This window comes from Fragaria vesca, linkage group LG1, assembly GCF_000184155.1.
Source record: "Fragaria vesca subsp. vesca linkage group LG1, FraVesHawaii_1.0, whole genome shotgun sequence".
NCBI classification, from domain to species: Eukaryota; Viridiplantae; Streptophyta; class Magnoliopsida; order Rosales; family Rosaceae; genus Fragaria; species Fragaria vesca.
Genome location: NC_020491.1, coordinates 14,553,329 through 14,566,138, shown reverse-complemented (window position 1 = coordinate 14,566,138; position 12,810 = coordinate 14,553,329). Strand labels below are relative to the sequence as shown.

At 37.4% G+C, this 12,810-nt stretch overlaps 2 protein-coding genes across 2 annotated transcripts in view; both read left to right on the top strand.

Moving 5' to 3' along the window:
- LOC101295956 (CBL-interacting serine/threonine-protein kinase 1-like) overlaps window positions 1-7,362 on the top strand; it is a 7,477-nt gene extending 115 nt beyond the window's left edge. The window contains exons 2-3 of the mRNA XM_004289310.1: window positions 1,859-2,768; window positions 6,858-7,362. Of these exons, the coding sequence (XP_004289358.1) occupies window positions 1,859-2,768; window positions 6,858-7,362 (1,415 nt within the window). The remainder of the gene's footprint in view (window positions 1-1,858; window positions 2,769-6,857) is intronic.
- Window positions 7,363-9,054: 1,692 nt separating this feature from the next.
- On the top strand, window positions 9,055-12,577 carry LOC101292055 (serine carboxypeptidase-like 18-like). The gene is made up of 15 exons (XM_004288218.1): window positions 9,055-9,159; window positions 9,286-9,596; window positions 9,724-9,869; window positions 10,122-10,198; window positions 10,302-10,418; window positions 10,579-10,681; window positions 10,779-10,816; window positions 10,946-11,047; window positions 11,155-11,241; window positions 11,326-11,514; window positions 11,602-11,673; window positions 11,841-11,953; window positions 12,054-12,167; window positions 12,240-12,285; window positions 12,381-12,577. Exons 2-15 carry the CDS (start codon window positions 9,427-9,429, stop codon window positions 12,462-12,464), a joined length of 1,458 nt encoding a protein of 485 aa, XP_004288266.1. The 5' UTR covers window positions 9,055-9,159; window positions 9,286-9,426; the 3' UTR covers window positions 12,465-12,577.
- Window positions 12,578-12,810: the final 233 nt, after the last annotated feature.

Below are 12,810 nucleotides of genomic sequence, written 5' to 3'. Positions count from 1 at the left end.
GAGAGAGAGAGAGATATATATATATATATATATATATATATCTACAAGGGTAATTTGGTCACACAAAAAAACATAAAAAGTCAAAAATTTTGTTAGTGGGAATAGTCTATAAGAGTCTATTGGGTTGATGGGAAGTTTAAAATCTCTTTTTGTTAGTGGGAAAAAAAGGGTTTGGAACCCAGACAAATTGGGAGGCTCAGCCCTACGCCCGGTTCCAATTATTTTATTGAAAAAAGAGAAACAAAAGAGTACATAAGGGGAGAGGGGGACATAAACCAAAACCCCTCCCGAAAAAAAAAAAGAACAACACAAAAACCTGTGATCTACTGAATGACAAAGAACAACGAAGAACAAATTTGTTGTTGCTGCCTAATGAATTACAAATCAAAAAACCAATATAAGATCACAAACTAAAACAATAGTTGGGAAAACCTGTTAAATCACGTGAATAAACTGTAATTGCACAAGATGGTCATGAATCCCACCACCAACTTCTTTAGAGTTTGAAGAATATAAAACTAACCCCATATCAAAGTGCAAACCAAAACTCCAGATGAGTAAATCAATCATACATAATAACTAAGGGACACAAACTAAGGGACTCAGGTCATGAAAGGCTAATCATACTAATTTCGTGATCCTTATGGCCGAAAGAGATTTGCTAAGACTTGTTAAGGATCACACCCTCATATTTTACCCGGAACCACTTCATGTGATCCTCCTCAAAGTTAAAACCATAATTTTCTTATATATCTAAGGTTACCATTATATTTTGTAGAGGAGAGACGAGGCCTAAAGGAATCAATTAAGCTATGAGAGAATGAGAGTAGCAAGAAACTAGCAAGTACATAGAATGCTCTCTTGTAGGATTCGGGCTTGATAATGGGATTTCGGGTTATATCTTGGGCTTTTGCGTTTTGACTCCACTGTCTTCGTTTTAGTTCGAAACCAACGTCATCTTGGTTTGTAATCTTATGTGCCACGTGTCAGGTCACACCTGTTGCACTAGGTGGGTTTAATGTGGATTTTGACATGTTTTCTCATTCAACCCTAATTTCATGATTCTAATCAAGTTACACTATTTGCATGGTTATGATCATGAAATTAATTTGATGTTTATAGCTTATTGATAGTTTGTTACTATTAAAATTTGGGTCCATCTATTATGTCAATATATATCATTTGTGGTAGATCAAGATACCCTACAAATGAATGTTCACGTATCATTGAAAAATTAAAATGAATTGTCATTCACCATCTCTCAGCCCTTGTCATATGTTCTGTCTTTCCTTTACTTCATAAAAGTCATTATATAACTCCGGGAGGAAACCAAATTGGACTCCCTGACTGATAGATCAAGATCACCAGCAGTGACGTAAGGGATTAATATTGCAACTTTGCCTTGCTCCTTCAATTTGGTGAAAGTCTTAGAGAGGCCGCCGACGGTGGTGTTGGACTTGGTTAGACAAGCAAGCCGTATAATGGATTAAATTTCTTGAATGAAAGGATCGACTTCTGAGCCGGGAAACGGAAAAGCTATATATGGGTTTGGCAGAGAAACCATTTTCCCATATATCCGGCTTTGATGCATGGTGTTTAAACTAATTAAATCCTATTATTTTCAGGAGTGATCTAAATGAAGTCTCTTCTTTGCTCATTTGGACTTGAACTTTGTTTTTGTGTTTGATTTGGGTTGCATATTTTACATATATATGTAGGGTTAGTGGTCAAAGAAAGAAAGACGGTACCTTTGAATTACTCCAAAAGCCTTTGAATTTCTAGTGGACAGAGAAATTGGTGGTTTGAATTCAGATGCATATGGTGATCATAAACAAAGGTAACAACGATCACAGTACAAGAATACAAGTGGGAAAATACGAGTTGGGAAAGACTCTGGGAAAGGGCCATTTCGGCAAAGTTAAGTTTGCTACGAATATTGAGTCAGGCCAACGCTATGCCGTAAAGATTCTGGAGAGAAAGAGAATCATTGACATAGACACGGCCGATAGGATAACAACAGAGATTGAAACTTTGAAGCGTCTCAAACATCCAAACGTCGTCAGGTTATACGAGATTCTGGCAAGCAAAACGCATATTCATATGGTCTTAGAGTACGTTGAAGGTGGAGAATTGTTCGACAAAATACGTCATAATGGAAGAGTCACAGAAGCCGAAAGCAGGAAGATTTTCCAACAGTTGATTGATGGAGTAAGCTATTGTCACAGAAAAGGTGTTTTCCATAGGGATCTTAAGCTGCAGAACATTCTCCTAGACGAGGAAGGAAACATAAAGATCTGTGACTTTGGCCTCAGCGCTTTGCCGCAGCATTTACACAAAGATGGGTTACTACATACAACTTGTGGAACCCCTAACTATGTTGCTCCTGAGATTCTCAGAAGGCGAGGGTACAATGGAGCCACCGTCGATATATGGTCTTGCGGTGTGATCCTGTTTGCCATTCTTTCTGGATTCTATCCTTTTGAAGATGAAAATCTTGCAATTCTTTATCGCAAGATCTATAAGGGGAATTTCAACATACCCGATTGGTTTTCACCTGGTGCAGCAGCCTTAATAAGAAGGATACTTGATCCGAATCCTGTCACCAGAATAAACATTAGAGACATAAAGTCAGATGAATGGTTCATGCAGGACTACACTCCTGCAAAACCCGATGAAGAAGAAGAAGAAGAAGATATACATGTCGATGCTGAAGCATTGAAGATTCTAGATTTGCGTCGCTCGAGTTTTAAGGTCCCGGGTTTTCTTCGGTTTTTATTATGCTGTTTTGGGTTTTGTATTTCAGACAGTGAGTTTATTAGTGATCTAAAGAAAGAAGTATGAGTCGTCTGTTCCACAAGGAAAAGTAATTTAGATTGTTATGGTCGATCAACCAGTCCTTCATTCAGAAATATACTTGTATATTCATAATTGAGAAATCTTAGTGAAACCTACTTCATCATTTGTTTCTCTGCATTTTTCTCTTTCACAAATTTCTTTAGGTAACTGCATAAGTTCATCCCATACGTGAGAATATCAATAAGAGTTCTCAATAACTACCATATATATTATATCGTACTTGCATATTCCTATATAGCAAGCTGATCAAGTCCCGCCAATAACAAATACCTAAGAGCGTTGAACAAATCGCATTTCTTGTTTACTAAGTGTATTAAAACTATTTGATCAGCGTAGCAGGTTAATTATGATACTGACTTCTGCATTAGGTTAGGTTTCTCATGCATATATGCTGCAACGTACACTCTTCATTGAACGAATTAGTCAAGTTTACTTGATATAGTAGTATAGTACGAGAGCATTTGGATCTTATCAATGTTCTATAGAAATAGAATCTTATGAAACATTCCTTCTCAGATCATACATAATAAGATACACGATATTATTCAAAATTATATTTGAAAAACGTATAGTATTGACCTTTACAAACTGTCTTACACTCCCAGTTCTTGCTGGAAAATTCCTCTATTGCTAATTTGGCGCATTCTACTACAGTTGCTAGTTGAAATTGTTCTCTTTCTCTTTTTGCTTCCGTTGCTTAATTTGTATCGTGACCGTTTAGGCTTAAAAGGTTGTTGGCAATCCTTATATAGAACAAAACACAACTTATGATGCCTAAAGCAATGAAGACTAAAGCAATTAGGAGATTGGTCTTCCACATCTGAAGAACAAGTTGAAGAAGTAGAAGAACCAACATGATCTCATGGAACTCAGGTAAAATCATGCATATGCATTTCATGGTGTTTCACAGAGGATAGCAGTATCACTTGCCATCCTAAAAATCTGGGTTTCCAGCTTTTTGATCTTTTGTTCTGTTGTCTTATGTTTAAGTTTCTTTACCCTTGTTCCATAAGAACTATGTTTGGGGGAGATCCTAATTTGAATTTCAAATTGACAACTAGAATATATAAAGATCTTGCCTTTGTGGTCAATTTAGTTTTGGGTTTGATGCCTTTGTTCCAACCCGTGACTCATGGTTTAAGAGCTCTAAGGCTACAGTTGTGTTTGTGATACACAAACCAATATAACAGCTGTCTTTGTATGTCCTCTCCCTTTCAGAGTTTGGCCAAGGACAAAAGTCCATAACTCCTTCCTTGCTTTGGCCCTCGTGTTTGCCCTCTTGTGGCACCTCTTTGGCTTGTGTCTCTCTCTTGTTAGAACACTCCATCAGCCTATATATACTGAGCAAGGCTGCCTTTGCTCAGTGGTTGTCAAAATGTAGTTTCTACATTTGCTTTGTTAGGTTTCTCCCTTTGTTGGGTTTTTGGTTTTACTTTGCATTGTTCATTAGTCTCTAAGTCTTCCTTTTGTGATTATAAACCTTAGAGCTGAACAAAACATCTTCTCATAAACTCATTGCATTCTGCATACCATGAGATCAGTTGGTATTGCAGTAACCCAGGAAGTGTTCATGAAAGAAGCAGCTGAGGATAGTTGAGTTCTGATGTATCCCGCTGAGGTAGCTGGGTTCATGAAATAATCAGTTTAGGATAGCTGAGTTTCTGAGAGTGAAACTTCTTAGAAGTCTTCAAAAAGAATCAGTTAAGTGATAGCTGAGTTCTTAGTTGAAACTTCTTATATCTTCATGTGTAGCCACTTAGAGACAAGAGAGGTAGATCTAGACTAGTTTGGGACTAGGTAGGATAGCAAGTCGTTGCTGTATCCTATACTGTAATCTTGTAAGGAGTGAGGTACTCAGAAATAAGAGAGAAAGTATAGATCTAGACTAGTGGGTAGTTTAGGCAGGATAGCAAGTGGTTCATGTATCCCTAGACTATAATCTTGTAAGAAGTGAGTTTTACATAGTGGAAAGGTTTGTCCCTCAAGAGTTAGGGCATGCAGTTTTTCTCCCTGGTTTCAGGGTTTCTGCGAGTAAAAAACATCTTGGTGTTCATTGTTATTTTACTGCAACTTTTATTCATTGTCATTGTGTATTTGTTATTCAGGATAGCTATAACCCTTGCTATCCCTGAGAACGAATTTATACGAAAAAAGTTGTTAAGGGCCTATTCACCCCCCCTCTAGGACCTTTATATAGTCACCGCAGTTAGCTCTTTCAATTTTTTTCAGAGTGGTTAGGGTTGCAGTGGACCTGTTTATATGCAAGGTATTGCTATGTCAAAATTTTATTTTTGTCACTCGTGATTCTGTTAGTTGTAAAATTAATGATTGATGTGGAATTAATAGTATATATATATACATATCTGTGAATCTGGACAAGAACTTGTATTTTTTTTTTTTTTTGGCTGAAAGATGAGTGAGAGAGGAATGACCCCCTAACACTCTTATGCATTAAAAAAGAAAAAAAAGAAACATCAAGAGAGGGGGATTAAACCAAAATCTCTCATAACAAAATAACAACGAAACAAAACTATGAAAACCGAAATTGGGGAAGACCTATAAGGTCACTACTATAATATGACAAAATAAAAGGAGGAGATGAACCACCAAACCAGCTGTGTTAATGACCTACCGTGATTAAGCAAAGCATCTACAACCTTATTCCCTTCACGAAAAATATGAGAAGATCGAAAGGTCATATTCGATATGCAACGTAAACAATTAAGCCAACGGACACGTAGATGCCAAGGTACAAGCAAAGGAGACCGTAACTTGATTAATTATTCTCATTTACCACTCAAATTCATGAATGTGAACGTCATTGCCGCTTGAGTAGTTCATAAGCATTTTACTCGGTCATTTAATTTGTTACCAATGTACGTATACCCATCATCCATTCAGCTCTGTTTGAACAAAATTTACCATCCATTGATCACTTAGGGCGAACCAACTTATCATACAATAGAATTGTGAAGATTCAAACTCCATGGTATCATATTCCAGTGACATTATATAATGATGCTATTTCCATAAGATAAACTGATAGTTGCCTAGTCATGATAAAATTAAATCAAGAACTCAATAAACTACAGTTCTAGTCATCTCTGAATGAAATATTGTTACCAATTCATCTATATGTTAAATCATTACCATGTTACGTAGCTATATGTTTATGCCATGTATATGCAGTTGCTCTTAAAACTTCATGTAGATTGACAAGATAAGCATAGATAATTAAGTTGACATGAATGTAGAAACTATAACGTACATTACTGGCTATACATAGTTAATTGAGTTGCATGTTAGGTTTTCAGATTTTCTTATATTGAAAGATTAAAGCATCGAAACCTCAACCATCCTTGATCCCTATTGTATATGACAAACTAACTTACGAGTTACGAAACAAAAATGGATCATGCTATTATTGCTTTCCCACGGCTTCTTCAACTCGAATCATTCCTATATTAAACAATATACGTGTTTAAACAATATTTCCACTAGCTAATTCCATATTTCGTGTAGTCTTGTTCTTATCACACTTATTTTAGTCTTTATAAATTCTGATCCGGCTTTACTTAACTTGAGTGTTTGAAAAGGTCTCTGCCCTCGAATTGTGTCCAGTCCCTCCTCACCTTCCGAAACCTTCCCTCTTCTCCCTTATTATATATACCACATTACCACCAACTAGATAATAATTAAGCAGACCCGGTCACTCAGCCTACACTTCCAATTCTTATCAAAGGCATTAGTGATTAGCCTTTATATGTATGAACCCCTACACCGCATAATACCCAACACCATTTAAGATCTTATATATATGCTCCTTTTTGAATAAACCCACCTACAAATCCTCCACATATACTATCTCCCTTTATTAAGGATTCCAATCATTAAATTTTTGGTTTTATGGAAGTTTGATATACGTTTGAACTATTTTCCGGCAACTGGTGATCCGAGCTCGTGGACATAACCGAAAACATATGAGATTCTTGTTGTTGCAGTTACATGATGAGCAACGCAAGCAAGAGTAGCAAAGGCAGCAGATTCAGCAGGTTCATGAAGGCGCCGATAAGGGTTTTGATTAAGGCGAGGGATTTCTACATCAAGAGCATGACCGAGTGCTCCACTCGATTCGACTACGGTGGCATGGCCATGGGGTGCCCTACTGCCCAAGTCCCAAGTGCTTTGCCAAGAAGCTTCAGCACCAGCTCCGTCAAGTCGTCAAGCAGCAGCAGCAACAATGATGATTACAGAGAGCTCTTGAGGGCTGCTTCTGCTAGGAGCACTTTCGCTTATAACCAAAAAATGGAGGATCTTGGAAGAAAGCAGCAGATCAACAGTACCGGAGCTGATAATGCGATGATGATGAATCGTAGTCGTAGCGTTGGGATTGGAAGGATTGATGAAGACAAGGCTTGCGAATTTGGTGAAGAAGATGTCAAGGTCAACAAGAATATGTATCCCAGAAGCAGAAGCTCTGCTATTGCTAGGAGAACAACGTCATAATCATATGGTATTATTTCAAAGTCAATTAATTGTTTCTTTGTTTTATGTATCCTTTTCTTTCTTCAAGTGTACGTTTTAGGTCGATTAGTAGTTCAAAAGATTTTGAAGCAGTTTCATATATACTACGTGGAGTTGTGTGAATTGCAATATGTTCGGTCAAAAGGGAATGAAGATTTGAACTCTATGTATCGTAACTATTTTTTCATAACTTTAAATTATCTGTTATACTTTGAATTTTGATTTATGGTGCCTCACATTGTAATATAAACCTACATAGAACTACAAAATTTACCTCAAGTATTTTGTTGTTAGAAATGCGATTTCTGTTATCAACTATTCATTTTGAGAATCATCCACAAAATGCTCAAAAGTGCAGGTAAGATCATTTCTTGATGACCACATATATACTCCGTAGCTATTGTTTACCAACTAATCAGTTGAATTAGCCAAAGCCTTCGTTATTTAGGAATAATGAAAGGAAATTAAGCAAGAACCAGATGGATGTGGTTGGATGCAACTTCTCTATTCCAATTAATTCTTCATTGGGCCGGGGAATAAATTCTTTTGTATTAGAAACAAATTCCTTCGCTTTCATCACGCGCGAAAGTATGTTAGATTGGATTGGTGGGGTGTTCTCAGTAAAGTGAGTCACTATGTAATGACATGCTAAGTTAGTGTTGGAGGATCCACTAAAACATATATAGATAGATGTTTGAGTCCCTATCAATGTGACATTGTATGAAAAGTTTCAATCACGCGTTGCATTATGACGATATTATATTGTGCATATGGAGCTAGCAAACTTTGGAAGATGATAGATCGATGCCCTACAGAACAAGTAATTCATAAGAAAAAGAAGATCGAGATATATGGATAGCTAGCTGGTATCTGTATCTGTCACAATTTAAAGGGACTTGAGTGCCTTCAAGTCAAATTATGTAGTTCCATGTGTAACTCGAAGATTGGAGTCCAAGCTAGTGTAGAAAGAAGCGTGTCGTTTTTGGTAAGAGCATAGCAAGCTTCATCATCTTCAGCATGCTCTCCTTCTTAAGGTCCTCACTAACCAACATTCTGTATCATGTGAGGGATTATAACAGTTAAACGGACATCATAATTTCAACCCAGAAGACTCAGAATTCGTGAACCCAGATCGAATGCAGTTATTACACTTATTACAGTCTTCTCATATTCCCTTTGCTGAAGACCTCTAACATGTCCCATTGGCATCGTAAAAGGATGCATGATGATAGTGATAACAATGAGCTGGAATTTCTTAAGCAAGTCGATCAGTGCTCTTGAACAAGACCTCTGCCAAACAACTAACCGAGTTCAAAACAATCATATGCTTCTTTTTTCTTTTGTAAATGGTGGACCCCTCAGCCCGCTAGGCCCAACCCGACTCGAATCCGCCTAGCCACGCCCCGTCTCCCCCTAGCCCGCTTTAGGCCCAATTCGCCTGATTTTCACTCTCTTTTTTTTCTTTTTTTGGCTTAACGGCGACGAAGGGAGGCGCCTAAGACAGACGCCCACAAAGGAATTTTTTGATCCTGATTTTGATTTTAGTTGATCAAAATTTGAAGTGGGAATCTGTCACCAAGTATAACGCACTAAGTGGAATTCTGGCTGCTCTGTATCCCCTGTTTTCGCTTTTTTCTCCTTTCCCTCATCCTCAGGCCTTGGCTCAAGCTTCAGCTTTTGCAGATGTTTAGAATAATCCATGGCTAAGATCATGCATCACCAACAAGTTTGAGCTGCTTATTATTATCTTCAGTTACTGATGCAGTATTACTCGATCATGTATGTCATCATTATCATTATGTACATTGGGGATTTGGGGTTAATAAGAAAGATGATGTGCAGGCAGTGCAGCTGTTCTTCTTTTTTAACTTACTCTGACTACTGTTTCTATTTTGACACCTACAGCATCCATATGAGCTTAGAGCAGACACATAAACAAAGAACTGACACAAAGAATGGACACATGTCATCAGTCCACCATTCAGTTAGCCCAAGACACCCAAATTCTATCACACTCTTCCAACACCACCATTAGAATTAAGGAAGATGGAAGCAACAAGCTTTGAGAGGATACTACTGTTAGGACAGATTACTGCCAAAGTTTTCTTCCTTGTGATATTTCTTCTGCTTTTATCAAATTCCAAGGTGGTTACTTGCTCAATTGTCAAGTCTCTTCCTGGATTTCCTGGTTCTCTTCCTTTCCACCTTGAAACTGGGTGAGTGATTTGGAGTAAGCCATAAGTGAATAAAATCATCAATTGATACTATTGCAGTTACTAGATCAATACTTCAAATTATCCATGCATGTATGTCATTGCACTCATTTGTTTGGGTTTTGATTAGGTACATTGGGGTTGATGAGAAAGATGATGTTCAGCTCTTCTATTACTTTGTTGAATCTGAAAGAAATCCTAGGGATGATCCTCTTTTGCTCTGGCTCACTGGTGGTCCTACTTGCTCTGCTCTAAGCGGACTTGCTTTCGAAATAGGTAGTTCAGCTGTAACTAGAAAATTGGTTGTCTTCAGAAATCAGAACCATCATTTATCAATTTGAACATAGAAAACTTGACCCCCAACAAAACACACCTAAAACTTCTTGTTTAAGAACATAACTTCCTATTGTTATAATTTTCTTTCAAGCTTTCTTGATCATCTTCACTGACTGATTTATCGCAGCTATTACTTTGTTAAATGACCTTAATTCTCAATTTGCTTTTCACAAATTGTTGGTTTTTTCTCAGGCCCCATAAAGTTCAACATGGTTGAGTATAATGGTAGCCTGCCGACGTTTGTTCTTAATCCCTACTCATGGACAAAGGTAAATAATATGATGTGCATCCTGACTTATCTTATTCTTCAACTGCTACTGATACTATTTCCTGATGTTCTTTCTGGAATAATCGGATTGCCCAATGTACTAGGTTTCCAGCATAATATTTGTAGATGCACCTGTTGGCACCGGGTTTTCATATCCAAGAAGCTTGCAGTGGTCGAGTGATGCATTATTTGTAAATCATATTTATAGTTTCCTGATGAAGGTAAAATAGCACAACAATTGGATTCAAATGATATGCAAGCACAGGCACCAACAACATGCACAATAAGATCTTTGAGTTTCTTGCTTCTTATTTCCTTTCAGAGGCATTTCTGTTTCTTATTCGTAAACTTGATCTGTATTCCTCTTTACTTGAAATACAGTGGTTAATTTATCATCCTAAGTTCATTACAAATCCAATCTACATTGCTGGTGACTCGTACTGTGGCATGATAGTCCCTGTTATAGCTCAAGAAATAGTAAAAGGTAGTGGTGATGGACAATTTTTTTCAACTGTAATAACATATGGCTCATGTAATCAACTACAGAGGGGTACATTACCTGGCTTACTGTGATGTTGCAGGTATTGAAGTTGGGGATATACCAGCAATTAATCTTAAAGTATGTGTTCAGATAGGACCAAATTGTTATCATTTCACCAGGATTTTGAATTCATATTGATCATACAAGTCCTTTAATTTATTTTTTTGATAAGGTACAAGTCCTTTAATGATTTAAGAAACTTTTCAGGGTTATCTCCTTGGGAATCCAAGTACAGACATAAGTTTTGATGAGAACTCAAAGGTCGCATACGCCCATCGCATGGCACTTATACCTGATGAGCTCTACAAGGTAGTCAGTTTTATGCACACTGTTGATGCTGATATATTATCATCTATGTGTGTAGTTGTTTTAGTTTCTGAACATTATTTCAAGTTGTGGCTGCACATGTTTCTCAGTCAGCAAAGAAGAATTGCAGAGGACAATATACAGGAATTGTTAAAAGCAATAAACAATGTGCAAAGGATCTCCAGGCAATTGCATCAGTAAGAAGACTTGTTTCCCTATTCAAACTAGACTTATAATTCACTCTCAACATTACTGTTTATAGAGACTACTTGCCATTGTAGTGCACTGAAAAATTGAACCACGAACATATCTTAGAGCCTCGCTGTCATTCGAGCTTTCCTGTAGTTAGTATGATGAATGGTAACAGGAAATATCACATTGAGAGGTTGAGAGAGCCATCATTGGCTGTCAACCCAAGTCACCTAGGCCTTGGTCCCAAACATGTGGACTTTCCTATATTTGGTTGCAGGGTAATGTTCTTCACTTTTCTTGAACCAATCAAATATCCAGTGAGAATTTGTCTTATGAGAAAACAATGACCCTTATTAGGCTTGCAGAATTACCAAAATTTTCTGATGCATGTTTGGGCAAATGATGCTGATGTCCAGAAAGCTCTTGGGGTTCAAAAAGTAAGTGTTAACCAACTGCAGGATTCAAACATGGAATTGTTAGCTACACTAACACACAGCACATGACCACAAATTAATGTTTATGTTAAGACAATGTGATGCTATGCAACATTGATCATGAGAATTCTGTGAAAAAAAATCCTCTATGTATACCATTATTTGTGCAGAGGATGTTCTGGGCAAGATGCAACACCAGCTTGCCTTATGAAAGATATTTCCGCAGTGTGCTTAGCTATCATCAATCTCTCACTACTAGAGGTTATCGAGCCCTTATATACAGGTTGACTTGCACTATGCCTAGTTTCCCAATTAGTGCTCAAATCACTACAGACATTGAACTCCTTTTTTTCTATCTTTGAGAAGTGTCTGTTTTCATGCAGTGGTGATCATGACATGATTATACCACACTTGGGCACCCTAGCATGGATCAAGTCCCTCAACTTCATTATTGTTGATCACTGGAGACCATGGCTGGTTGATGGTCAAGTTGCTGGGTAGGCTTTGTCTACAACAAGTATGCTTTTTATAATGTAGCATAGTCACTTACTGTCGTTTGCTGTGTGCAGATACTCCGTTGAATACTCAAACAACTTTACATTTGCAACTGTTAAGGCAAGAACGCTAACATGTTTTGTACAACATACAGATACAGTACAACAATGAAAATGATTGCCTAATATGAGCTTGCATTAGTTGTTGTCACGCAGGGAGGAGGTCACACAGCTCCAGAGTATCAGCCTAAGGAATGCTTTGCCATGTTCAAAAGATGGATCTCTGATGAGCCACTCTAACTCCCACTTCAGAGGGGCTAGACTCTATTGTGCTAAAATGTATTTACAATGCTCGCACGTTGTGTTTGTCAAAGAGACCAAGCTACCATGCTGCATACTGTTTGAGTGTCTGATGTTGAAATTTTAGAGGGTTTTAGACTGTTATACTGAAATTTTAACATCGCAAATATTATGGCATTTTTGACATATAGTGTTTGAAAATGTTAGTTCTTCTTGAGATTTACTGTGAAAATGTATCGAGACTTTTGAATTATATTAGGTTATAGTTGAACTCTCATCGATTCTTATCTCATGTGATTGTTGTTTTAGGTACAGAGGGACTTCATGTCCACCGCTGATATCCAAG